Raw genomic sequence first — 26,059 nt, 5'->3', positions numbered from 1 at the left:
TCGTGGTATTCTCAATGGCTGCGCGTGCGCACGCGCTGACAGCATTGTATTCAAATGATTGACCCCTGGCTGGTATCAGACGCCTATGGTCAAGTAGAATGGCATTCAAAAGATACATTACTATCAATACTTGTAGAATAATAGCACATTTGATATTATTTTGATTATTGTGAGGTATGGGACTGAATATTTCCAATGTCGACAAATATCGGTTCAAATAATTAATTCGGAATACATTAATTCTACGTAATCCTCCCTTGGTTGAAGGACAGTTTTTTCTCTTTCTTCATATTAAACGCGTTTTATTTTGCTTATACATACGTTTGTAGTAAATGAACTATTCTATCGCTGTGAAATAAAATCCTAAATCATTTTTATAAGCACACATTGTATGTAGTATACTCGTATACTGATCACTGAAAACAATCTCTTATATTTATTTTGTAGCACATGTATGAGAAAGTTAATTATATATATATATATATGCCTCTGTGAGGAACGACATGGACTTTGTATTGACACGGCAGTCGTGGTCGGTGCTCCGCGCTTTAACCTTTGTTACATTTCGCTTTGTTACTTTGTTCGATAATTAATTCTTTGTCAAAAGACTTTGTTTACTTTAGCTATTTCATTCGGACATAGTTCGGCAAAGTTAAGAATAAGATAATGGAATATTATTGACACTAAGATAACTCATCTCCTAGCTGATGACTGGCTTCCGCTCCTAAACAGAATACACCTACCACCGCCTTTATAGTTGGTACATAGATTTATAACATTGGTAGCACTGTATACGTCCAATAATCCAACCGAAGACATTTTTTTTTTTTTTGTAAAGGTTTTTACGGCTCTGGATAGTCCGAAGACATAAATCCTTCATGCTTCTCATTAAAAAATTATTTTCCTCATGATTGTCATTATTTCATTTTAAAAACTTATTTGTCCGCCTGCAAAATAATCAACAATTTGTCCGATTGTAATTATTATATAATTAATGTAAATCAATAATATCGAACACCTGCAACCTGCAGCGGCGCGGACATGTCTGGTCGCGTGCCAGTTTTTATTCGAAATAACTATTAGTTTTGCGTGTTATTTATATATTTAATTGTATTTAATAACATTATCATGTGAAAGCGATTTTCAGAAGTTAAGAAAAATATAACAGCATTTACGAGGATCGTTTTCATTTACGATATTCATTTTCATAACATATTTGAAGGTGCATTTATATTTCTAATGTGATTAAATTTTGTATCAATTTCAAAACTGGATGAATGTTTTAAATATGAAGAGCATACTCATTTTTTATGTATCTTACCACATCAACGGGGAATCTAATCGATTCATTAAAGCCTTTTTTGTCTGAAGCAACTGTGCAACACAACCTGTATTGCACAGTTGGTTAAATTCAGAATACGTTCAGTTACGATGAACGATTAAAAATTTATAACGAACACTTTTACACCAAAATATATTTATTTTGAGAAAAATATTTGTAAACATTTTATTTTGATTGTGCTACCTCGTTTTATAATAATTGAATTTTCACCTAACAAAATAATAATCAAATATAAAAATAAATAACAAAACGACGAATCGGTTATATTTTTTTATAGTTTCTTATTAACGACGCAACTTTATTATTAACAGCCTAATTATAACAAGTTTTATTTTATAATAATATTTCTCCATGAAGGTCGTTTAAACAAACAGGTGGCTGTCAAACGTCAATACAAGTCGGAACAATTTAGACAGTTTTTTTTTGAACCAAAATCGCAACTATAAATCCACATAACGAGTATAATAATAAAATTATTACGCTATTCACGCGTCACGGTGGTGGAACTGAGATTGAAAATACTACGCTTAACGTAACGTAACCACGTATTTACTTTTTACGGACAGCTGGTTATATTGTGAAAAGCGATAGTTTCGTTGTTTTTATGAACTAATGAGCTATTTTATGGTTTGGTAACTGGTGTATCAATAACTAACCAGTCTTTATTTGGATTACGAAAAAATATATATTAAAATAAATTCATATCTTTAAAGTGTTGCCCATTAAAATAACTTTCAGTTGTAAACACGTGAACAGAACTATAGACTCAAGGAGATTTCATTCATTATTTTCCTCATTTTCTAAGATAAAAATAATATTTATCGATAAAATCTGAAACAAAGCCTCAATTAAGCTGTAAACTAATAAACAAAGAACAATTACATCTCACGACGCGTCTTTGCATTCACAGAGCGGTAGTGTTCGAAAAAGTTTTATTTTCATAAAAATCAATACAAAATAGACTCTATAGTTTTATGAATAAGGTGAAAATATTCGCAATAAATATGTTTGTGTGCGTGAATCAATGCACGCGCATGTAACGACCAATGACCGCGCTTTCACTGTCATCCATCTTTGTTCGATTTTGATTTTAAAATTGGAACGCCGAACGGTACAGATTTGAACAATATGACATTTGAAGCGTCCACTGACGTCGGAAGAATAATAAACGAGTTGTATGGCGCGTGTATCTATATGAAATGATATTAACAAAAAACACAAATTATTGTATGAATTTTAATCCTAGGAACACACGTCGTAAAATTAAATTAATCTTTACTTTTTCATTATTATCTCTATTCTTAATAGCGTTAAGACAATTACGTGTAAATTGCATTCTACGTTACTACGTATACGTACTTCACTATAGTTATAGTCGAACTTGTTCTCATAATGTTTATCAAAGCTCAGGTGTTCAGTACACTATTTGATTATGCAGTATTTCAGGGTTGACGCTTCATAAAAAAATAGTAAATTAATAACCAAATTACAATAGTTTTGAAGATATAAATTTTTTGTATAAAAATAATAAATTTAATATAATATAAATTAAATTTAACATCAATTAATATTCAATCATATTTATTAATTTATTTAATATTTTTTAACATAATTCTCATTTTATATATTAATAGTATATAATTAATATTATATTTGTATTAAACTAGTCACATGTGTTCTTCAACCCTAGCAAGAGTCATCTCACCGCTTCAAGTAAACGTCGTGGGAAACGAGCGAGCTATGTACGGACATAATAATAAAGTATAAAGATTAAAATAAATATCATATATTATAAAAATAATTAACTACGCTTTAATATAGTTTACAGATAATACAGATTATATATATAATACAACTATGAATTTTAACATTATATAATCTGCGTTGTAGTAAACGTCACGATGACAGCAGGACGTTTGAAAACTTTTTTCATTGCATTTTCTAGGTATTTTTTTGTATCAAATTTTCATGCGTTTTATAATACTAACTACATACTGCAACCATGCTTGAATGGAATTAAATTTTAAGCAAGTAAAAATAATAATATCTCCCCTCGCATACTTTATATGTTCTTATATAATAGCGTTAGATACCTTTTCGATGTATTGTAGAAACATAACAGGGTATACAAAATGAAGGTAGTTCTAAAACACTAATAGGTCAACGAACTAACGTGGCATCGACTCGAGAATAGTTTAAAGATCAACAGCTAGTTAATTATCTCTTATTTTCATAAACAGCTTGTGTCTCCGTAATCTAGATTATATTTACTACTATACTATACTTTACTATATGTTTATTACAAGTTAATCTAACACAAAATACGGAGACTCAACAGTTTTTAAATCACAAATCTTCACACGCTATAGTATTAACGTGGTTTATTTAATGGGGGACGGTAAACGCTTCGTTTTTAGTGTGCCGAAATTTATTTATACTAAATTATGAATTAATAATAACTTTTCAGAATTCATTACTTTATTATCTCATTCAATAGGTTTAATTAATATCAATGTATAACTCTCAAAAAGTATTTATATGATATATTTTAACACTATATTTCGTAGTAAATATAATACATACCTATACAAGTACACAAAAACATAATCTCCTTATTTAAGGTTAATCACTGTCGGTTATCAGAGCATCTCAGGGTGAAACCAAGATTATAGTTACTATATAAAATATATTGCTATGAGGACCTGTCGTTATATCAGTGACAGAAACAAGGTTGTATACAAATTAATATTATAATTAAAATAAACGTCAACAAAGGGTCAATGACTAAATTTATTATTACTGAACAACATATCCAATCAAAATAATTATATATATATATATATATATATATATATATATATATATATATATAATTATTTTGATTGAATTATTATATATATATATATATATATAATTTAAGTATAATAATTTTTAATTAAATAAATGTCAATACGCCATTTTAATTTATAGAAATCGTAGTGTATAATTAAAATGGCGTATTTCAAAATGTCTACCGTTTTTCGTGATCGGATTAAATAGATTTTGTTTTTATTGTTTCTGTAAACAACGGATGTGAGGTCGGAGGTCAGAGTCGGTCCTCATGTATATGGAGCAGTCAGCAGGGTACAGCGTCCACAAGGATATGTCGTCAGATAATACATAACAACTAACAGTAGCATAATACCTATATATATATTGGTGTAATACAGCATATTTTAAATAAATATATCATACCAATATGTAAATAAATTTAAATTTCTTTAAAAACATTCCTCTTCACATATAAAAATCTCACAATAAAGTATTGTTCGCTGTCAAAATGTCAATGTCATTGGTGTCATTTTTTTTTTTTAATTCGTATTCCAACTAAAGGCGACGACTTGTAGCGTAAGTGATATTCCACGGAACATATAATTATATATTATACATTTTTTTTACTTTTTGTGATGATAGTTGAACTTTTCAATATCTTTTCTTTTCAGTGTGATTAACGCTTCGAAACCATCCATGATATACAATATATATATATATTATATAAATAAACAAATTTGTGATTCTTTGTGTTACCAATTTTATATATAAAACCTTTTTAAAAACGAGTATTCTCTATATCATATACTATAAATATGGTTTATTACATCAAAAATAGGCCAGCTTCCAAAAGTCAAGGACCTGAATAACCGTAGTCCGTAGATATGAGGAATAACAAAAAATTAATTCAAAATTAATTATTAAATAATGTTTTCACAAAACGATAGATTTATCTGTTACAGAAATATACGTCATACTTGGACTTATTTGTAATCGGTTTAAATTTACAATAAAATTAACTACTTATATATAATACAATAGTAGGTACATACTAATATTCATTTAATTATGTTTTCAATGCTATCACGATGATCTGATGTCATCAAAAATTATCAATATTGATAACAAATAGGGAAACGAAAAATTTTAATTAATTATAATCAACCAAAAAACTACTATAATTATTTTACCACGTAAGTATGTCAGACATTTGACTTAAGATTACTTACAAAGCAAAAATAACTCAAATTGAAACTCCCATACTAAATGAAAAGGTTCACTGATAACAACTGGGTCGTAGACAAATTAACAGATTATTAAATTAAAAACGGAAAATAATACGTATTTAGTGTGACGATGCAAAATAGTCCTCAGCACACAGATAGTTAATCTATAGTGTTGCCAATTCTTAGAAATATCATAACTATAATTATGTTATCGGATGAGAATGAAATCATTATGAAATGTCGATAAACGATGGAGAAAGTCGCTTAAGTAATTTACCTGTAAGAGGAATTATGATGAGCTGTGTAATGTGGAATAATTAAGACAAATTAGACCTTGTTATTATTGACACCTGGGAGGACCATACCTGAATTACGGACCGACTTAATAGTGGAATAATATTAATTTATTACTTTTGAGTCCAGCAAGTCTTCTAGACAGAGTTATATACACAATTTTAACGAATGTATTAATAAAAAAATGTTAACTGCTCCATACATCTATTAAAAGTTAAAAAATAAATATAAAATAACCATCATTTTTTTCAAATGAGACCAATTTGGCTGTACGCTTACTTTTAATAGTCACCAAAACCGAATTCATAACAGTGACGTCACAGCCTAAAATTCCTCTGGAGAAAAGTTGGTCATTACGCATGCGCGGGATGCGTCCGCAACTACTTTCGCGCTCTCAGACCTTCCGGGCTCGGTTACAAATCATATTATTAGAGATTTCGTTTATAACTTATATCATAATCATACAAACACACAATTTTTTTACAAATACACATATTATATTTTTTTACAAATACACATATTATTAAAAACACTCACCAATTCGATATCTTCTTGATAAATGTCAAAACAATAAATGTCATATTTGAGAGCCACAAGATGGCGGTCCAATTTTTATATTCGTTTCGTCAAAACGCTTACCTTCAATTGTCATTGTGTTTTTTATTCAAACAGCAAGCCGTCGTAAGGCATACATTAATGTTGATATCACATATTTAAAGTTTAATTGCAATGATTGCGATGTAAATCGAATGGTTTTATAAAATTTAATTTGCATACAAATTATTTGTACAGACGAATAATAATTAGATATGTTACACTAAGGACGGAGATGTTTACGTCACCAGAGGTAGGGATTTAGATTCACATACATATCTATAACGGTCAGACTGACGATTAAATTTTAATATTTAATGACAATCATATAATATATTTTGTCGTGTTTTTTTTCTAGGAATACACATTGTGGATTATCTACCAATCGGATTGCTCCATTTTCATCGAGACGACAGCAACAAAAGAAATGACTTAAAAACTCTTTCGTCTGTACGATATTTAGTACATTATGTTAAATTATCATTTTAAACGGAAAAAAACAAAATGTATTTATAATTTATTTAAAAATATTTGTCTATCACCTAATATGAGTTTACAAATCAAGGTTAAACAATCAAATAAAATTAAATGGGGCTACAAAATGTTCACTATTAAATATTTTTACTAAAATATAACGTAATAGTAATAGTGTTACAGATATTGTGAAACAAAATGACTTCATTGTTATACGAAAAATAAAATAATACTGGATGAGACAATCTTTAAGATATATTATCTGTGGTTGTCTGGTCTAGATAATAATAAGATTAAATTTAATTTAAAAAAAAAACAATCGCTAAGAAAAATTATAAGATTAGATAATTATTGACTATCGTCAAATTTGTTACTGGAAATATTACCTTTGCAATATAATTTTTACTTGATAATAATTTATAATCAAACAGTATATCCAGACACAAACATACATATGCATAAATATATTGTACTACGGAAAATAATATGTTTAACATTGAATTTAGAATGAAGCAAATAGAAACAATACGTTTCGTTTAAAACAATGTTGTTTTTTTATCTACAACTGTCGCATCCAACATATAAGTATCATAGTTCTGCTCAGTCCTGCGTACAACAAGGTGAAGAAGCGTTATATTTCATCTCAAATCATTTTACGAAATATATTATGAATGTCAAATTGCACACCGACCTCATTATTACACAATACCAACTAATTATAACTCGTTACAAAAGATAATATAATTATTTAATTACCATGAACGCCATGTCAAACGTATAGCAATAAAAACGCTGATTTTTTTTTTAAACAGCCAGAATGGTCCAAAGTGGTTGTACGTTACAAAAAAAATAACAGAGAATATATTATAGTAAGCGTCTGATATGCTCTAATTATGCCCAAGCCTTTGCCTGTATTATTTGTTTGAGGTTAATGTCGTTTTTATACAAATAAAACATACAATGTGAAACATCTTGTGTAAACAAGTGGTTGACAGAAGAAATGTTTTTCTTACCGCTTTGACATTTAAGGAATAATGTCTGATCTGTGGAGACTAAGTAAATATTTAAAAAAAAATGTTTATATGAAAATATTATACAAGTATGCATTTTATTCCAAAGATTCTTATTTTTTATATTAGTTGCTATAGTTCTTGAAATAAATTTAAAAAATTGGCCACCTTGCAAGGAGAAAAAAAAATAAGAAAGAAAACAAATTTAAATTTCGAACTGCGTTCAAAAGAAAGAACGCTATGGACATGATCTCAGTATAACCAAAAAAATATCTGTTAATAGATTTCTTTGTATACACAAGGAGATAAAGTCGGACATCTAAATAGAGTCTTAACACGTAAGATACGTTATTCTCATCATGTGCGATGCAGTATAAGGTCAATGGCCCGTCTAACAATATTGACATGGACAAGAAGAGCCGATATCGCCGCATACAAATATTGTATCCAAATAAGATAGATGTGATCATAACACATCGAGGTTATTTTGTTATTTTTCTCAGAAGTAAATCGGCGTAATAAAATGTTTCACCAAGCTATCCAGCCGTCCCGAGTTTAAGAGAGGGCCGATTCAAACTCCAAAACAATTGTCACTCGACATTCAGATTAACATACGTACGAACAAGGAAGGACAATGAAATAGGAAAAACGAATTTATTCTCCAACGAAAGTGAAGGAAAGTTTGACCATACATCATTTTCATCACGCGAACATAGCGGAAGCTAGGTATCTCGTGTTTTTTCTGTTGCATACCGTCCAGTGTCAGTTACCGCCGTCCTCATTGAGAAAAAACATCATACTGTCGTGCATTACGATACACGTCCAACATGCGAGAAACTATTACGTGAATGAGAAAACGATTTTTATTATTAAGACATGTCCTAATGTAACGAAGTTTCAGTTAAAACGAGATAGCTTTGTTTTTTTTTTTGATTCAACATTTCCATGAACTTGTTTCAAAGTACATCCGAGGTGTGTTACGTGTCGTAGTGAATATCAAATATTATTACTATGTTCTATAATCTAGCGGAGTTTATCTCCAATCACCTTATATTTTGTAAACTAAACATCTACATCCCGTCCGTCTATTTTTTCCGTTGTCGGCCATGTTTGTAAATGTCGCTGCCGGTTTGTGAATGAATTTCGCACGGTTTCCGCGATTTGGCACGAGAACGTGATTAGATATACATCATCGATTAATATATATTTTATTATTTTATTGTTTTCCTAACGACTTTGATTCTGTTTTTTTTTCTCTATAATATACCATCGGTAGTTTGATTATTTAGGTTACGAACCTATTCTTTGGTAACGTCGTAAGTAGATTTTTTCAACTATCCCTAATTGTGCATTATATATCAATATAAACACCACGTCTATAGTGTATGGTAGGAATAAAAAATATTGTGCCTTTACAAATAGTGTCAAAAAAATGTTTTCATGTTTGATAGCAATCAATTGATACCTTATTCTTACTTACGATCAATGATTAATAAATGATATCAAAGACTTGTTCCTGTTAGATTTCCATATGTGAATAATCGGTTGACTTGTTAATGTTCGCGTCAAATACGAGCTTGAAATAAATCGATGTCAGACAAATACCCCAATAATTACCAGCGCGACCCTAATAGATACTGAAGAGCAAAGATGATATCTCTTCCTAGGAACGTGTACACATTAGTTATTTACTCAATACACCATATCAGATAATAATTATACTTTTCAATACACCTTTGCGCTATCTTCGGAACCGTTAAGTAACATCTGACGATAAACCCTCGCTCTGGAAAGATAAAAGGTATTTACAGTCGTTTATATTGTTTTTTCTTTTTTTTTTGGGAAAAGGATATAGAGACGACTCGATTATTTAGATTAATGTCAGGGCGAGTGATAATTTTATATTACGTTTTATCGTCAGCAAAACTCCTTATATTGTAATAATATTTATATACTGTTATTTGACGGCAGCTTTGCTTGCAGTTTTAAACGCTGTGGATTAATACCTGTGATGCTTAGTCAACGGCTTATTTGATTGTAAATTATATAATTGTTTTTAACTCGGAAGTTTAACAACCGTTCTCGGGATTATTGTAGGATTTGGATTATTCTATGTATTAAGTGAATAGTATATAAGATTATGGCCGACAGTTAAATGATTCGGTTTTATTAGATCAATTGGAATTTTTTGTCACCAACGAATTTACTTCGACCACGTGTTGACAGATCAAAGGGCGTCATATTTGCTCAACACCGTTTGACCGATTACGGAAGGTCAAGTGTGAGATGGATGGGAGAAAAAATATATAACTCCCCCAAAGACACACGTTTATAAGTAACTAAAAGAACATCACTTAATATTATTATTACCATTAACAGATGAACCGGCTGAGTCCCAAAAAAATCCAATATAATTAATAGTAATGGGTTTGTAATAAGTAGTTTGCATCATCTTATTGGAAAGCTACTTTAACCTCATTAGCAGTAAGCAGAACGATCACAAACGTTCGCCCGGTTAACTCAATAATTAATTACGTCTACATGTTATGTAACTATAATGCACATTTAACTATTCAAACGAAACAAATAAATATTATAATATTTCGAATCGCTCGATGACGTCGATCGATGTGACAGCGCCATTATAAATACCTTAATAAAACGATAATAAGTTAACAATAATACAGAACCAATAATTATGGCATCTCCATATTAATATAACGCACTCTCAATGATACACCTAAACTCGCCCGCCGGACAATCTGTATCAGGAGTACGAAACGATACATGATATCCATCTCGGTCGCTCTCGTCTCATGATGTATGCGCCGTCTCGCTCGCGCCGCGCGTCGTTCGACGCTCGCCGCTCTCGACCAATCGGCGGCCATCTTCTGCTCCCCCGAGAGCAAGCGACAGTGCGTGCTCTCATCACGATCACAAGGAGACGACATCTCGCCGCGCGAGGTTGTCGTCGGCGCGGAAGATGAGACGCATCCAACACGGCTGAACATTAAGTGACTTTAACATAACAATAATTCGTGCTAAACGTACTGTTCGATCTGTGTCCGATTTGAGAAAAAAAAAAAACAGTTAAGTGAGAGACTCGAAGATTTGTTGGTTGGACTTGGTTGAAATTATTCCTGATATCTGAATATTATCCACTATTGGGTAAGTACCGATTAGATTACAATGCAAATTATCACAGCCATTGCCCTGTTACAGCTTTCCTTGTTTTAAATCGTGTAGGCTCAGTGTTAGACGCGTCAGAGGAATGCTTTGTCGCGTATGATCTTGAGACTATACGCTTTAAAGTGTTCAATCAAAATTAAAATGCCTCCGATACATAACACCGGTATTTATTTTCTTTTTATATGTATCAGTCATTTTTTGTTAATATATGTGTTTGAATATATTGTTTTATGTAAGTAATAAAATGATTTCGTATATTAACGTTTCGATTGTCGATAAATCTTATTCGTTGCATTATTTGAGACGTTTGCGGAAATTTAAGTGTATTTTTATAATCAAATAAAATTCTTCCGTCGGAGCTTTCATTTCCTTTTGTGTGATTTTTTTATAGTTATCGTTTTCTTTGTAATGAGTTCAATAGAATCGATCAATTAATAACTTATCCTTTGTAAGTATGCAAAATTATTTGATGTATTTTGTTATTAAATCAAAAAAATGGCGTCCAGCATTTATTTATTAATAAGAACGTTAAAGCATCACGACATAAATGTTTAACGAATTTTATTTAAAAATCTTTATCCTATTAGATTCTTGTTGGTTTTAAATAAATACAGTGATTTTGATATATCCATTCCTGTCGTATTAAGTTAAACCTATTAATGTCTTTATAAAACAGTTAATAATTTTATTTCATTTTAATACCGCAAATCTGTTTTTCTGTAATATAAAACGAAACATTTTCATGTGTATTCCACATACCGCAAACTATAATTTGATAATCTGCAACTTGAGATTTTTTAATATTATTTATAATATTTTTAATTGCGACAGCCATCTTTAATTTCTAATATATTCTCAATAGTTTATCAATAACTTTCTAACGCGTCCTTAGATAATACATTTTTTTCTCTTTAAAAATATCCGAAGGTAGTTTAATACATAAAATGACAGTTGCAAGTGTAATTATTTAGATTCTAGATTTATAATATGAAAATTGAGTTTTAATCACGATGATGGTAACCCATCCGCGTTGCGTCATAAGTCACCGTTGCTCAACATGGGATCTATTACAATAAACACAATAACACTCATATTAACCACACAAGTATATGAATATTCAAATATACTTAAACTAACTGCGGAATGATAACTAAGGGTCACGTATTTCGTATATAACTCGATAGTTTTAACGATTTCGTTATTTTTTGTGTCACGATCCAATAATAATATGTCGCTATTATTATAAGAATAAGAAAATTCAATCGATATAAACTTAGAACATATTTATTAACATATAACTGTCTGTATTTAAAACTATCTGATGGATTAATTATCATTGCCTATATATGCGATCCGGTTTTTTCCTACAAACTTAGTTTTTGTAATTTCCAACGCTAATATACGAGTAAAGCCTCGCTCATCACCCACAGATATCAGTTGTCACTCATTATTCCGTGTACAAATCAAAGGTGCCGACGCCTTTGTTATTTGCGAAACCCAAGTAAGACGATTCTTTATATCGAATTTTAATGAAAATCTCGAAATAGTGTTGAACATGTTACAAATTAAACATGTTAAATAATTTAATAATACGTGCATATATTTTTTTTATTTTTATATAAATAATAACGTGGGGATTTTTTCGCGTATACCTATAAGAGGTTGGATAATTCAATATGTTTATTGCTTTTCAATTATATCTTATATACTTTCGTGTTAAAGATATTATTAGCGTATCAAATGGAGTAATATTTAATACAGATCAGGCGAAGTCGCGGGTGTCGGTTAGTTAATATATATAGGTGTTAATTGTAACGGCAGTTTGTATAGCTACATACAAGCTTCTTGACTGTCTTCGTTTCTGCATCCCATGGAATTATTGAGCCAATCCACAATTATTGGTGCATTATATTAAACGTAATTCAGTGTAATACATTAAAGTTCCTTATCATCTTTATGGAATTTAATTAAACTGTGATGTAAAAAAAAAACCTAAAAGATTCTCTTGTTCTCTGATCTATAAAAAATAAGTTTGTCTTATTATGGAATATTTATTTAATTAAAGCATTTTTTTATGTGACATTTATATTTTAACATGTCTAACGGCAAAAACTATTAGTTGTTAAAATCTAGATGGTTGTAATGTCGATTGTCGATACCCTTAGTACGTGTTTTGTACGTGTTTACGCCAATTAATGAATCAATTAATTTCTTTACTATAATACTATTATTAATTATTCTAACAAGTCCATCTTGAATACGAAAAATATATAGATATTTTTATTATTATCATTTTTATTGTTAAGTTTAGGTAAATTTCAATAAATTTGTTCTATAGGTATATTGTACTATAAGCCTTTTTCCATATTCTTAACAAACAAACAAACATATTCAAAATATATTATATTCATATAGCACATATATAATTCTACATACAAAAAAGGACATAAATGTTTAAAGATTTAAATCTATTTCATATAAAAACAAAGTCAAATGTCCGACACAAAGTCGAGCACTATCTCATTAGATTGTTTGTATCGGTAAAGTACATATATAAAAAAAGATGACAAACAGACAGACATTATTATCAAGATTAACACCTCTCGTAAATGAGATGATTTAACTATCATTAATATACTAAAAAATATTTTTAATCGCTCTGTCGGGGTGTCGATAAATTAGTACGACGACAAATAAAAGTATCTATGAATAATAAACAGCCAATTTGATTTTCTAAACTAATTTATAAATAACAATTTAATTTACTAAATCTTTCATAGGACCAATGTTTTCAGTGATTTTTACACACGTAAAAAACCTTTGTTAACATATTAAAAAATCCGCGGAGATCGCGGGTAGTCACTAGCTAATATTTCTAAATATAAAACCAATGTGCTGTCAGTAGCGTATTCAAAATTTTATTTAAAATCTGAATGTTCCATGAATCGGGTGATTGGTTTCAATGTGAAAGCTTTTAAATTGTAACAAAGCATACATTCTATGTTGTGTTTTTCTCGTAAACTTATTAAACGATGTTTCTCATCTCAGACGTGGGCCGTAGCGGGCCATGCAGGGAGCCGCCACTGCGCCCGCGCCTCCTGCGGCAGAACCACCAGCTTCACAACGTGAGTTATACATATACATACACACACACACACACAAACATGCACACATACATACTACATACATTCCAATTTCTAAATTTAAACAGTCAAATACCTATTCGATTTTCAAATTAATACTCTAATATCATACAGAACATATCAACTAAATAACTAGACAGTGTTTTGTTATGTAGTGTAACAATCGTACTAGAATTAAGTATAAAAACCATAGATTATTTCACAAACAAATCTCGCAAAATATTCGATAATTTTTTTTTTATCGCTAGACATTTTAATGAACAAGAAAATCTGTACACAACAATGCTTAATAAGAATCATCTGACAGGATGCGGACCTGATCTCTGTAATAATCGTCTCGAATGACGCGTGCTATCGACGGCGAGGTAACTTGACTACTGGCCATTATATGGAGGCGCGTGCTCACAACACGACACTCGAACTACCCACACCAAACAGACTATATATACTATATTAAAATAACACTACATTATAAAATAAACATATACAAACTTTTTGTTCAGAACTTCATATATATATATTACGGTTTTAAGATTTCTATTATGTCGTCCGTCTGTTAAGTTATACCAACGTATTTCTCTTAATGTATTTTTTAATAGTTTCAAATTATGCAAGTCTAGAATATGACAAAACTCCTCGTAACATAATAAAGCTTTATTCGTAACGTCATTAAAACTATTGTATGAAGTGAACCTTGGTGATTATTTGAATATCTCCGAGCATAACTTGTTTAATGTGCCGCCAGCCAATGGCGAGGTACGCATAGGTATAGTTTATTATATATTAAACAATTAATGTTACATGTTTTTCTTTGTTCTTATCATTGGATGTACTTAAAAGTTATAATGATAATAAAAAAAATCTTATCTCGACACAAGTTCGCTAATTATTTTTTTCATGGTAAATTTAAGCGAAAATTTTCTTTCAACTAACATACATGTGCTATTAAATTTAATAACGAATTATATATGTATATTGGTTTGTCTGTGTTAATTTCAGTCAGTAAGCTTCAATGTAGATGCGAAAGTAATTAAAATTACTGGGCACAAAATTACTCAAGATGTTTTATATAAAATTTTAATCAAATAGTAATATTTATCCTGGCAAATTAATGATAAACTCACACACATACAATGATTAACATTATATGATATGACACATCTCTACTATCATACGATGTTCAGCGTCTATATTTAAGTATACTATCAACAGGGAAGTATATTCAATAAGTGAACACTTACACGCAAGTACAACACAAGGTTGCTCTATACTCACCACTGATACGACAAACAAGAAATGGCCCTAGTGCTAGTTTCCGCTTTTTACTTCAAACGGACGGTTCCAACGTTTTCATCAGCAAAACCCTGAGTTATACTTACGTATGACTAACATACGTCCGTTAAGGTAACTTTAACTTGTTCTAAAAAGCAAGACGACGTCTCAGTTGCGCCGGCCCTTAATGATGACGTCATAGATCACCTCGTCAATGACGTCACATCTGGAATATTAGTAGCGTACTTGGAACGTCTAAATGTAAATATAAAGAATATGGACATAACGAGTTTGTTTTAAAATTCGATAAAAATAATTTATTTCATTTAACGTAATTATATGTGAGATATAAAAAGCGTATAAACGAATGAATGAAGTTTTGAATGTAACTCTCGTATATATGAACATCATTAAACTCTAAGACAATAGTTAGTTTGCGCAGATGAACAACAGCCAGCTGTGCTCACAGGATCTCAGTGTAAACAACGCGAGATATATCGACATATTTCAGTGATGTGCCTCACATATAGTGACGCGCCGTGTAACTGTGAATCGATAATAATATCCGGTCCATTTTCATATACGGACAATTGGACCGTACTTATTGTGGGCTCACATTATCTGTCAAGATAAGATAAAATTTCTGAATCATACGGTTAAGGCTGTGTTTATTTCAATAAGATTTAAAATCTATTAATATAGTTAGAAATAATTTAGAAAAAATATAAGAGGTACATCAATTTGAAAGATTTTTGACATTAGTAAGAAAAATAATTCTTGTGTTATGAGATGAGAGTTACTGTCTTAATAGAGCAATCATTTCCCTTAAAAATTCTTCTATTGAGATAGTTTGACAGAAATTTGACATGCATTTTGTATTTAAGTACATAACTATAATCTACCGAAAGATTAACATTATTTTAGGGGAGAAATTGAAACATATATAAAAGATTATAAAAGATAATTTATCTTTTATAAAAGTATTACGTATAAATATCCCTGCCAGGTGTTGTTCGTGTATGTCGTCCACGTACAGTCAGCGCCATCTCCCGGCCATACGTTAGCGTTTCTCGTAGATGCTAATTGGTACTTTTCCGTTCGGAGAAAGCTGTCCATTGATGAACCTTACATACATACAGGTTGAGATTATCCTGCTCGTGCTGTAAATTGCTAATTACAAATTAAAAACATCATGTATATTTTGATTATTTAATAACGTGGTGTATAGAACTTTTTTGAAACTTCATTGTTGTTATGGACTTCAAACTGTAGGTGTAAAGTTGATAGTGACATCGTACTTAGGTAAAGCAACTAATGAATGTATTAAATCTTCTTAGTCAGCTATATATAGACAGTAAGCGATATTTAATTAAAATTAAATTTACATTTTGATATAATCTGGTACCGTAAATAACAGAAAGTTTCAAGAGCAAGACCGTTAAATTGTCGCGGAAGGACCGATCCTGACTCGCATTTATTATAACAATATGGCCGCTGAACGTATTAAACAAAACGTCATATTAAATAAAGAATATTATTATTTCATTTTTAATCTGTGTAATACAAATCACTTCACTTCTTTTAATCTGTCTATAATATTTCATATAGAAAATAGGCAACATTTTTAAAAATCGAATTCTTATTACAATCATACAGTCATATGATTATATTTTTATTACCTGGAATATATCGCACATTATAATCACAAATCCTTAATATTTAAACATTTCAGATTTTCAAAAATGGAATTCGGGTTGAATCAAATGAATTCCGCCATAGGATTATGCATCTTATGTTTGTATAATATAATATAATTATTGCTCAATATCAATAGCCGGTGTAACATTCTAGGACTCGAGATTCAATACCGTACAGTGGCGAGCGGTATTCGTTACGTCCCGGCCATATCAATCAAATTATAATATGCAGCTACCGTTATCATAACGGGGGCTCTATTTCAATGGGATAAGTTCTAGAATCGCTCGCAGCCGGCCGGCGGGTACGATTTAAATTCCGTATAAGCGGGGTAGAGGAAGTCATGGTGCTATGTATGTCACATTTTCACTATGAACTTGGGTGAACTCGAATTTCGATGGCGTGCATGATTTCTACTTGAGATTGTTCCTCACCGAAGGAGGTTGTATAGGACAGATACAAAATGAAACGATAACATTATTGACAGCTGAAATTGACAGTTTTTAGCGAACAAACCTTTTTGAGGTTGTCAATTGAGGTATAGATTTTTATTTTCTTAGGTCTTATCTATTTGCATACCAAAACTTAATTTAAATTGTTTTATGCATTCAGGAGTGAAAACGTAACGAAGACTTTCCCATTCATAATACTAGTATGAAAAATATATTACTTATATATATATATAATTGTTATTCTTCAGAAGGTATATGAAATTGTTTTTCTTAGATAATGATATCAGCGGGTTTAATAACGTTTGAGCAATAATTTTCGATAATATTCTCGTCGAGAGACAGAGATAAGTTAAAAGAACAAAAGACTTAATTTCTGAGTAATATAAAAGTCGCAATGCAGAAATGCGTTCTCAAAAAGAGTCATTTCGTTAATACAAGGAAACAAGTACATACGAAATACCCTGACTGGCGTTATATTCACAGACATTCAAATATAGGTATATAATATAAAGATTAGTTTGTTACTTTAAACCTGTTCGCTGTTAGTGTTGGTCAGAGCAAGCATATTCTTTTAGACCTCATTCTAGACGCGATCAAACTAAGTAAGACTAAGATTTAGTAGAGAAAGACTGAGACTTACAATGAGAGACGCTGCAAGGAAGTGGGAATACGTCAGAAAAGATTTTTTTTTTAATAATCGTCAATACGAAAAATTATAAAGATAATATTTTTTTTTATACAAACTAAAAATGTACCCCCTAATATGATGAAAAAAAATCAATAGAAACCGTAGAAAAAAAATTATTCTGTGATTAATTATAACTGATTAAAAACTTTCAACGTTTTAACAAAATAACTGTTGTATATAGATAAAAGGAATGTACCAATATCGGATTGCATCAGAATGTGATTACAAATTCTTAGGAATCGTAAAACACACAATCAGGTAAATTCATTTTATTACATAAAAAATAAAATGAAGATACATTTTAAAAACCTATCAAACGTGTCCGTTACACAAACAGAGTATATACTGAATTCAATATGTATTTTTTTATCTGTAGCAAAGTTTTACATGCGATTTTACTCTTTATTATTCACTTGCTGTATCGATTCTGATTGTGTTCTCGTCTTCCGAATTTGGTTTTAATATGAACTAAGTGGTCCTTTAAAGATATTTGTTAGCAACCGGCAACGCCATCTATATACTATTTCAGGCGACATATAAATCTTATTTGTAGGTAAATTATAGCCTTATTGTTATTATGATGAATGAGGTATGTCGTTTGTAATGATTCATTAAATGTATTAGTTTTTGCGTATAATAGTAACAAACATACACACATACATGCTTGCGTCTGCACGTTTATGTTAATACCGTAACATATAGGTACAATAGATTGAAGACGCTTCTTGTATCTCGTAATCTTAAAATTCCTCTCAATTCCTTCCAATGTATTATTCCTCTATATCCGTAATTTTATTTCGTAATGTAACCTGATCGTTTACCGGATGTTTTTCACGTGAATGAGCCTTAGTTTGTTGTTTTCACATATATGTATATATATAATGTGCGTCATCGTAATTCGAGACAACATGAAAAACTTATACAGCTCTGTATATTTATTAACATTAATTATAAGATTTAAATAAAATTAAAATTGTAAAATTTCTTTCATATATTATCCATTCACTTCCATCAAAAATAATCACTCTGACGTCACTTTGTCTTGTTGATCATTTTACAATATAATTAAATTTATATCATATATAACATTAGGTATTTCCCTCGGCGGATATTATTGATAATATATGTTATATGTATTATCTTGATAAGATTTTAAAACGAACCAACACGTCATCTATAAAATGGCGTCTGGGTAGTATTGATTTTCCTCGGGCCAACCGGTGATCGGCTGACGGTGTTATCTACGAACACATATTATGTATATAAAGATTCGATCATATTTAAGACCTGAGAGACGGATTGCTGTCGACCTTTCTGAATATTAAGACGTGTCTTGTGTCTGTACTTGAGACAATGGCTGATTCACTGTGCGGTCTGCACATAGCTGCAGGATATTGACCCTTACAGCACGAAACACCGCAATGTCTATACTTAAAAAATATTATTATGTTTCTTAATTAATTAAAGACGTCAATCGCTTACAATCACGTTTTGGATCATAATTTTTTTTCAATCTATTAACCGATTGTCGGAACTGATTCACAATAACCGACATCTTATTATATAATTCTAATAAAATACATTAGTACAAGCGACTATGACTCATCTATTGTGGAGTTTTCTTGGAATAGTAAAATGAAAGTCCCAGTTATTCAAACATGTGCGTCGGTTTGACTCGTTCCTTTGTTTTTACAGAAATCAAAACAGAAGTCATCGTCGAGGCCAAAGTTGAAAGTGAGAAAGAAATGAAGATAGAACAGGAATCGCGCGCCACGCGCACCACCAGCATAGACAGCGACAACAGGAGCGATAGAAGCGAAGAAGATGACTGCAGGAGAGCGCGCAAGAGGATGGCCTCATCGTCTCCGTCCCCCATACCCTTGGACAAAAGGACAGCTCGCTTCGAGTGCCGGAAATGCCTGCAGCGTTTCGACTCCATAAACGCTTTCGATCTTCACCGATTTACAGCTCACGGAGACGACAACAGATCCGGATTCGACGATTATATAGATTATTCCAGCAAAAAGTTCCAAGATATCATACACCCTCACATAGCAGAGGGGCTGCGGTGTGATCACTGCTCCCGCGAGTTCCCCACGGGGCAAATCTTGGATATTCACAGGAAGACATGCGGCGGGTCGACAAGAATATCCAGCCCCGACCGGGATCGCAGAGAGTTCTTCGCTAAGCTGGATTTAAGGAACAGGTCCTTCGGTATACCCGGGACGTTAACCCCACCTATGGATCGCTTCACACCAAAGTTTGACGAAACCCACCTCGCTAATGGAATTAGACCTATCGATGCCGCAAGAGACTTGGCTGATATTCAATCAATACTGAATGTAACATCTGCTGGAAGTCTCCTAGAAAGACTTACGGGTAGTCGTGTAGCTTTAGAAAGTTCGGTCCTAACACCTCCGGACACAGTCGTTAAGGAACGGGAACAAGAGGAGACTCAGGATAATTTCGCTGCTGAGTTCAGGAGAATGAAGCTCCGTGGAGAATTCCCTTGTCGATTGTGTCCCGCAAAATTCCCAAATCTTAGAGCTTTAAAGGGACACAATCGGGTTCATCTGAGTGGAACCGGCCCAGGGCCATATCAATGTAATATGTGCCCGCATGCATCCCTGGACAAAGCAGCTCTTGTTAGGCATATGCGTACTCATAACGGAGACAGACCATACGAGTGCGCTGTGTGCAACTACGCCTTCACAACAAAGGCTAACTGCGAACGACATCTAAGAAACCGTCATGCAAAGATTACGAGAGAAGACGTGAAGCGGTCTATCATTTATCATCCATCTGAAGACCCCAACAATGATGAGGTCAATTCAAAGCTCGCTCGTGAGGAGGTCAAAAGGTCCTTGGCCTTCCACACGCCGGAGGTTGATAGACGCAATGAATCATCTGGACGTAACACTCCCCTAACTCACTTTAATCCCAGTTTCATCACCGATCGACACCCTGTTACTTCTTTGACTAAGCCTTTACCTGAAACACCTACTTTAACCCCAAGAGAACCTGAGCAGCCCATGCCAAGAATAAAAGTCAAAGGGATCGGCCAATTGACCCAAATTCCTGAATTTAGGACTCCAGAGTTAACATTTAAACCAAACGACATACAGTCCGAAGCGTACAGCGAAGAAGCACCAGTAGACCTCAGTACGAGCGACAACAACAACTGCGATGTTTTAGATCTCAGTAAGAAAAAACGCGATGTAGACGATGACGAAACAAAGACAACACCTCGCTCTGCCTTCGATAATTCGTCTGCATCCGCTGCTGCATCCGCCGCTGCATCTGCTTTCGAAAAGACAAGGCTTCTTCTAGCTCAACAAAGACTTTTCGAAACCTCTCTACCGAAAATCGATCCAGCTTATTACGCCACCCAACTTTCTCAGCTCTACGCCAGTGCAGTACCAGGCTTGCCTGGTTTGCCGATACCGTCGTCATTCCCCATAAACCCATACTTTCTCCAAACTTCTTTTTTTCCCCACCCAACAGATTCGCAAGAAATAACTGAAATCAAGCAGCGTATTCACAAAGAAATATTTAGAGGTCTAAGTATGTCTGGTGGGAGATTAGTGGACGATACTGAAGCTCAGCTCAAACAGGAGCCAGAGGAAGAGGAAGTTAAACCTATCCCAGTAGCCTCGACTCCGACTCCCCCTCCCCATGCTGAATCTCCCCGTCCGTTGAGTAACCCATTAGTAACACAAAACGATTCCGTTAAGATGGTAATAAAAAATGGCGTTCTTATGCCGAAACAAAAGCAAAGGCGATACCGGACTGAAAGACCTTTCTCCTGCTCTCAGTGTTCCGCTCGGTTCACACTGCGCTCAAATATGGAACGGCACGTCAAACAACAGCATCCTCAACACTGGAGCGTCAGACGTCCATCGCCAAGAGCACCCCCGCCGTATCCTACAACAGACACTCTAGCCGATCGTGTAAAATATGCCTTACTCGCTCGTCACTTGGAGAGACCCTTGCAGGCAGATCGCTCTCCTGTTCGAAGAGATTCGGATGAAGTAGCAGACAACGAAGAGGACGAGGACGACACCTTGGTCATCGACGAGGAACCTGAAGACCGCAAGCCCGAGGAGCACACGGCCGCTCGGAGAGCTGCAGCTGAAATTCTCATGGCCTCGTGTCAGCAAGAAATGCATAAGGATTTTGATCTCAAAATAGCTGGAAATCTTATTAACAAACCGGTCGCCCCAATCACAACTGACAAGGTCGAAGCTAACGCAGATCTTCTACCAACTCAAGATGCCATACCAGTTGTTCCAACTCGCAGTGACGAAGAAGAAGATGAGGAAGGTCTCGTGGCTTCCACCAGTGAGGGAAACAATTCGGGAAGCGATGAAAATAAGTATGTTGAATTTTTAACCACCTGAAAAAATCTATAACTACTTTATAAGTTCTAACCATTAATATAGAAAATACACAAATGCTAATTCTTCAATGTTATTACAGATCTGAATCCGACACTGGAACGCAGCCTCCAAAGAAGAAATCCGCTTACAGTCTAGCACCCAACCGCGTCTCCTGCCCGTACTGCCACCGCAAGTTCCCGTGGTCCTCATCCCTCCGACGCCATGTTCTGACACACACGGGACAGAAACCTTTCAAATGTCCTCATTGCCCCCTTCTATTTACAACGAAATCCAACTGCGACCGCCACTTACTCAGGAAGCATGGGGGCTCAGCCAAAGCTATTCTCGCCGAACCCATTCCGGACACCATAACACCTCAAAACAACGAAAGCAGATCTGTACCTGAGAGGCCTTTTAAATGTGCGTCCTGTCCCACCAGCACGTTCTCCTCTATGGAGACATTGAAGAAACACATGTCTTCTCGGCACGGGACGGCCGAGTCACAGCCGAATTCACCAAACCCTGAAGTGGAAGATGTTGATGGAAGCCTAGTTTTCAAGTGTCACCTCTGCGAAGCGTCGTTCGGGGACCGGTCCGGAGCCCTAACACACTTGGCATCAGTCCACGCCGCGGAGTACGAACAGCTTGTGAGCAAGGGAGCTCTAGACGCCGTCAGCGATCGCAGTGAAAGCGCCGACGACGATGAGAAGGGGAAGTTCCCAGATCACGCCAACAGAAAGGTAGGTTGCAAATACTATGGGATCTAACGAAATATCGATTTTTTAATATTAAAGATATTATATCCATGAGAAATGTTGCGATATTCTTGTTAGTAATGACTCTGTGACCCATGTGTAGTGGTTTCCATATTGTCAGTAACACGTTGATTGCAGGTCGTGTGTGCGTTCTGTGTTCGTCGTTTTTGGTCGGCGGAGGACCTGCGTCGTCACATGCGGACTCATTCTGGAGAGAGACCCTTCGCCTGCGACCTGTGCCGGAGACGGTTCACGCTGAAACACAGCATGCTGAGACACAGGAAGAAACACAGGGAGGATAGTGACGATGAAGACTCGCCCAGGGACAATGGGTGGGTTCATAGTATTATTTTGATTCTACTCTAAAAATTTTGTACAGTCCCTATATACTTTATTAATTATCGCAATCCAGTCAAATACAATCTGATTTTTCTTAAGCGGCCTAGAAATGGTTATTATCCTTCCCAATAATATTTCGATGGCAAAAATATACTCGTATACAAATTAATTGTTTAAATCTCGTTTCCTTTATAGATACCGCTACCACGATGAAGAGGGTTCTGGTAACGAGGTCCCCAGCAACGTCAACAACAATAACTCCCCGCCGGCTGCGGACAAGAAACTCAAAATAGAAATGACATCGCGCAAATATTCCTCGGAGAACGAGAACGACGCGGAAAATGGCGGAGATCTCATCGGGAAACTACTCGGGATACCGGACAAGACCATCATCAACAAGCTGCTCTCATCAGCGGATGAAGCTGCCAAATTCCTTGGCGTGAACAAATGAGAGTACGCATTAGTCCTCGTGACGCCCGCTAGGCTCATACTAGCGCCGCGAGGACTAAAGCTTGCGTCGACGCAATCCCGTACAACGCCATCTACCAACGAGTAGATGTACTTTTAAGCTTATACTTCTAGCGCCATCTACCAACGAATAGCTTATACGTTATATATATTACGCAGGTGCCTTTCGCTGCCTTAGTGTATAATACCGTCCTGTCCTGCCTTATGTCGTGTATAGTTTTTATCGTGGGTGTTATCAACGAATGTATTTAGTGCCAGTTTTACAAGTACACTAACTTTTTTGTGGTGTTACGTGTAGGTTACTGTTATCGTATAGGATAGTTGTTAGCTGACTCAACACGTTTGCATTTCCATCTAGTCGCATTCCTTACACTTCCCCATTCAACAGTTGTGAATCACAGCCAAATATGATGTCAAATCCAAAATTCTCTAGTCAATATCTCTTAAACTTCACTACAACCAAATATCAGTTCGCGGATCCATTGATGTTCGTGTTATATAGGGTGTTCCGTATATATGGTGTCCTACCAATGATGCGTGCTAACTTTAATATAGTTTTTAATATTTTACATGATAAGGCCGTCTTAAATCTTAATCTTTCTATCCTCTCACGTCTCATATCTTTTCAACACTATTTGTAAATATATTTTATTCGCCTTCTCGGTGACTTTTGTTTGCTCAAAATTATGGCATTTCTTATTTATAATTTAATTTTTTATTTTTATTTTAAGAAATAGGATCTCTGTTATTCTTATAGTTCGTACCAAAGTTGGTGGACTCTCGTTTACCGGTGAGGTAATATTTGTTTGATATTTAAATATATATATCTATATATTTTATTTCGATTTGTTTCGGTGCATTGGGTTCAAAACTCGTTAGTGTAAGTTAGTTAGTAACATTCAGTCTCCTTAACGGATCGACGAATCATACGCTAGAATATACCTAAGTTGGATTTGCTTTGTATAGTAAATGTGCAGATTATATACCAAATAAAAAAAAATATATTATATATAAGGATTCCCCTGCATAAGCAATATTATTTATTAATTAGAGTGAAAATTATATATCACTTAAGCTTTTAATTGAAGAATATAATATATTTGTGTGAATATTTTATAATTTAGTGTTGCTAATAGACAAATTCCTGCTTAATGTCAATTATAGTTAAAGGAATTGGAAATTTTTTTTATATTGTAATTATATGATATCCGATGGTAGTATGTAAAATTAGTTGCTTGTTGTGGATGTTGAATTTGTAACTTGTGCTTTGTTTCTGTGAATGTTATTTAAATATTTTAGATATAATTACGATTAGTACTTATTTAGTATTATATTAATGATGTAAGTTTATTTTATTATGTCATAAGATGTGGCAACACCGCTTGGGCCTTTCAAAACGTAGTGTGTTAATATATAAAAATTATTTAAGATATTATTGTTAAATAAATTACAATTTACCATCATTATATGCATGTTTAATTATAATAATATTAATATTGATAATTATTATAATAAGCGTATTCACTTCACTTTTGCCTCTTGTCTTTTTTGCAATATGAGTGTCGTTTTTAAAACGTTTGTCAAATACATTATGGTGGATTAATAAAGAAATATTGCTTCTTATATTCATGGTCTCTTATTTTTACACATAAAAAATACTTTATTTATAGGGCTGTAAATATTGTACGGTTACAATTTCACATTATAATGTCACTTAGACAACAGTCTCTGTGATTCACTCACAGATGTCACTACTTGATATTTCTATAGAACACGTACAAAATCTATTACCTTAATATAAGTTTTATGGAAATAAATAAATATTTAACTTATTCAATAATATAAATATACTAAATATGTGAAAACATTAATAAATTCTCACATATTTGAACAAATTTCTTGGCAGTGTTACCAGAAATATACTTTCA

General features: G+C 33.2%; 1 protein-coding gene across 2 annotated transcripts; it reads left to right on the top strand.

Annotated features, from left to right (window-relative positions):
- The first annotated feature begins 10,677 nt into the window (after positions 1-10,677).
- Positions 10,678-25,756, top strand: LOC116775211 (ras-responsive element-binding protein 1-like). 2 transcript variants are annotated; one of them, XM_032668061.2, is made up of 6 exons: positions 10,678-10,919; positions 13,989-14,065; positions 19,886-22,565; positions 22,670-23,309; positions 23,463-23,656; positions 23,859-25,756. In XM_032668061.2, the coding sequence occupies exons 2-6, from the start codon at positions 14,008-14,010 to the stop codon at positions 24,112-24,114; spliced, it is 3,828 nt and encodes a 1,275-aa protein (XP_032523952.2). In that variant the 5' UTR covers positions 10,678-10,919; positions 13,989-14,007; the 3' UTR covers positions 24,115-25,756. The 2 variants fall into 2 exon arrangements, with proteins under 2 accessions (XP_032523952.2, XP_032523953.2); XM_032668062.2 differs by lacking the exon at positions 10,678-10,919 and adding an exon at positions 10,999-11,103.
- Positions 25,757-26,059: the final 303 nt, after the last annotated feature.

This window comes from Danaus plexippus, chromosome 25 (genome assembly GCF_018135715.1).
Source record: "Danaus plexippus chromosome 25, MEX_DaPlex, whole genome shotgun sequence".
NCBI lineage: Eukaryota > Metazoa > Arthropoda > Insecta > Lepidoptera > Nymphalidae > Danaus > Danaus plexippus.
The sequence above is the reverse complement of the archived record's forward strand: the minus strand, read 5'-3'. Positions and strand labels throughout refer to the sequence as shown.

What these genes read in the sequence shown, in the direction of transcription:
- LOC116775211 (XM_032668061.2), top strand. Translation starts at nt 14,008, where the DNA reads ATGCAGGGAGCCGCCACTGCGCCCGCGCCTCCTGCGGCAGAACCACCA. An exon ending in TCGGGAAGCGATGAAAATAA is followed by an intron (nt 22,566 to 22,669) that starts GTATGTTGAATT and finishes ATGTTATTACAG; the next exon opens with ATCTGAATCCGACACTGGAA. An exon ending in CAGATCACGCCAACAGAAAG is followed by an intron (nt 23,310 to 23,462) that starts GTAGGTTGCAAA and finishes CGTTGATTGCAG; the next exon opens with GTCGTGTGTGCGTTCTGTGT.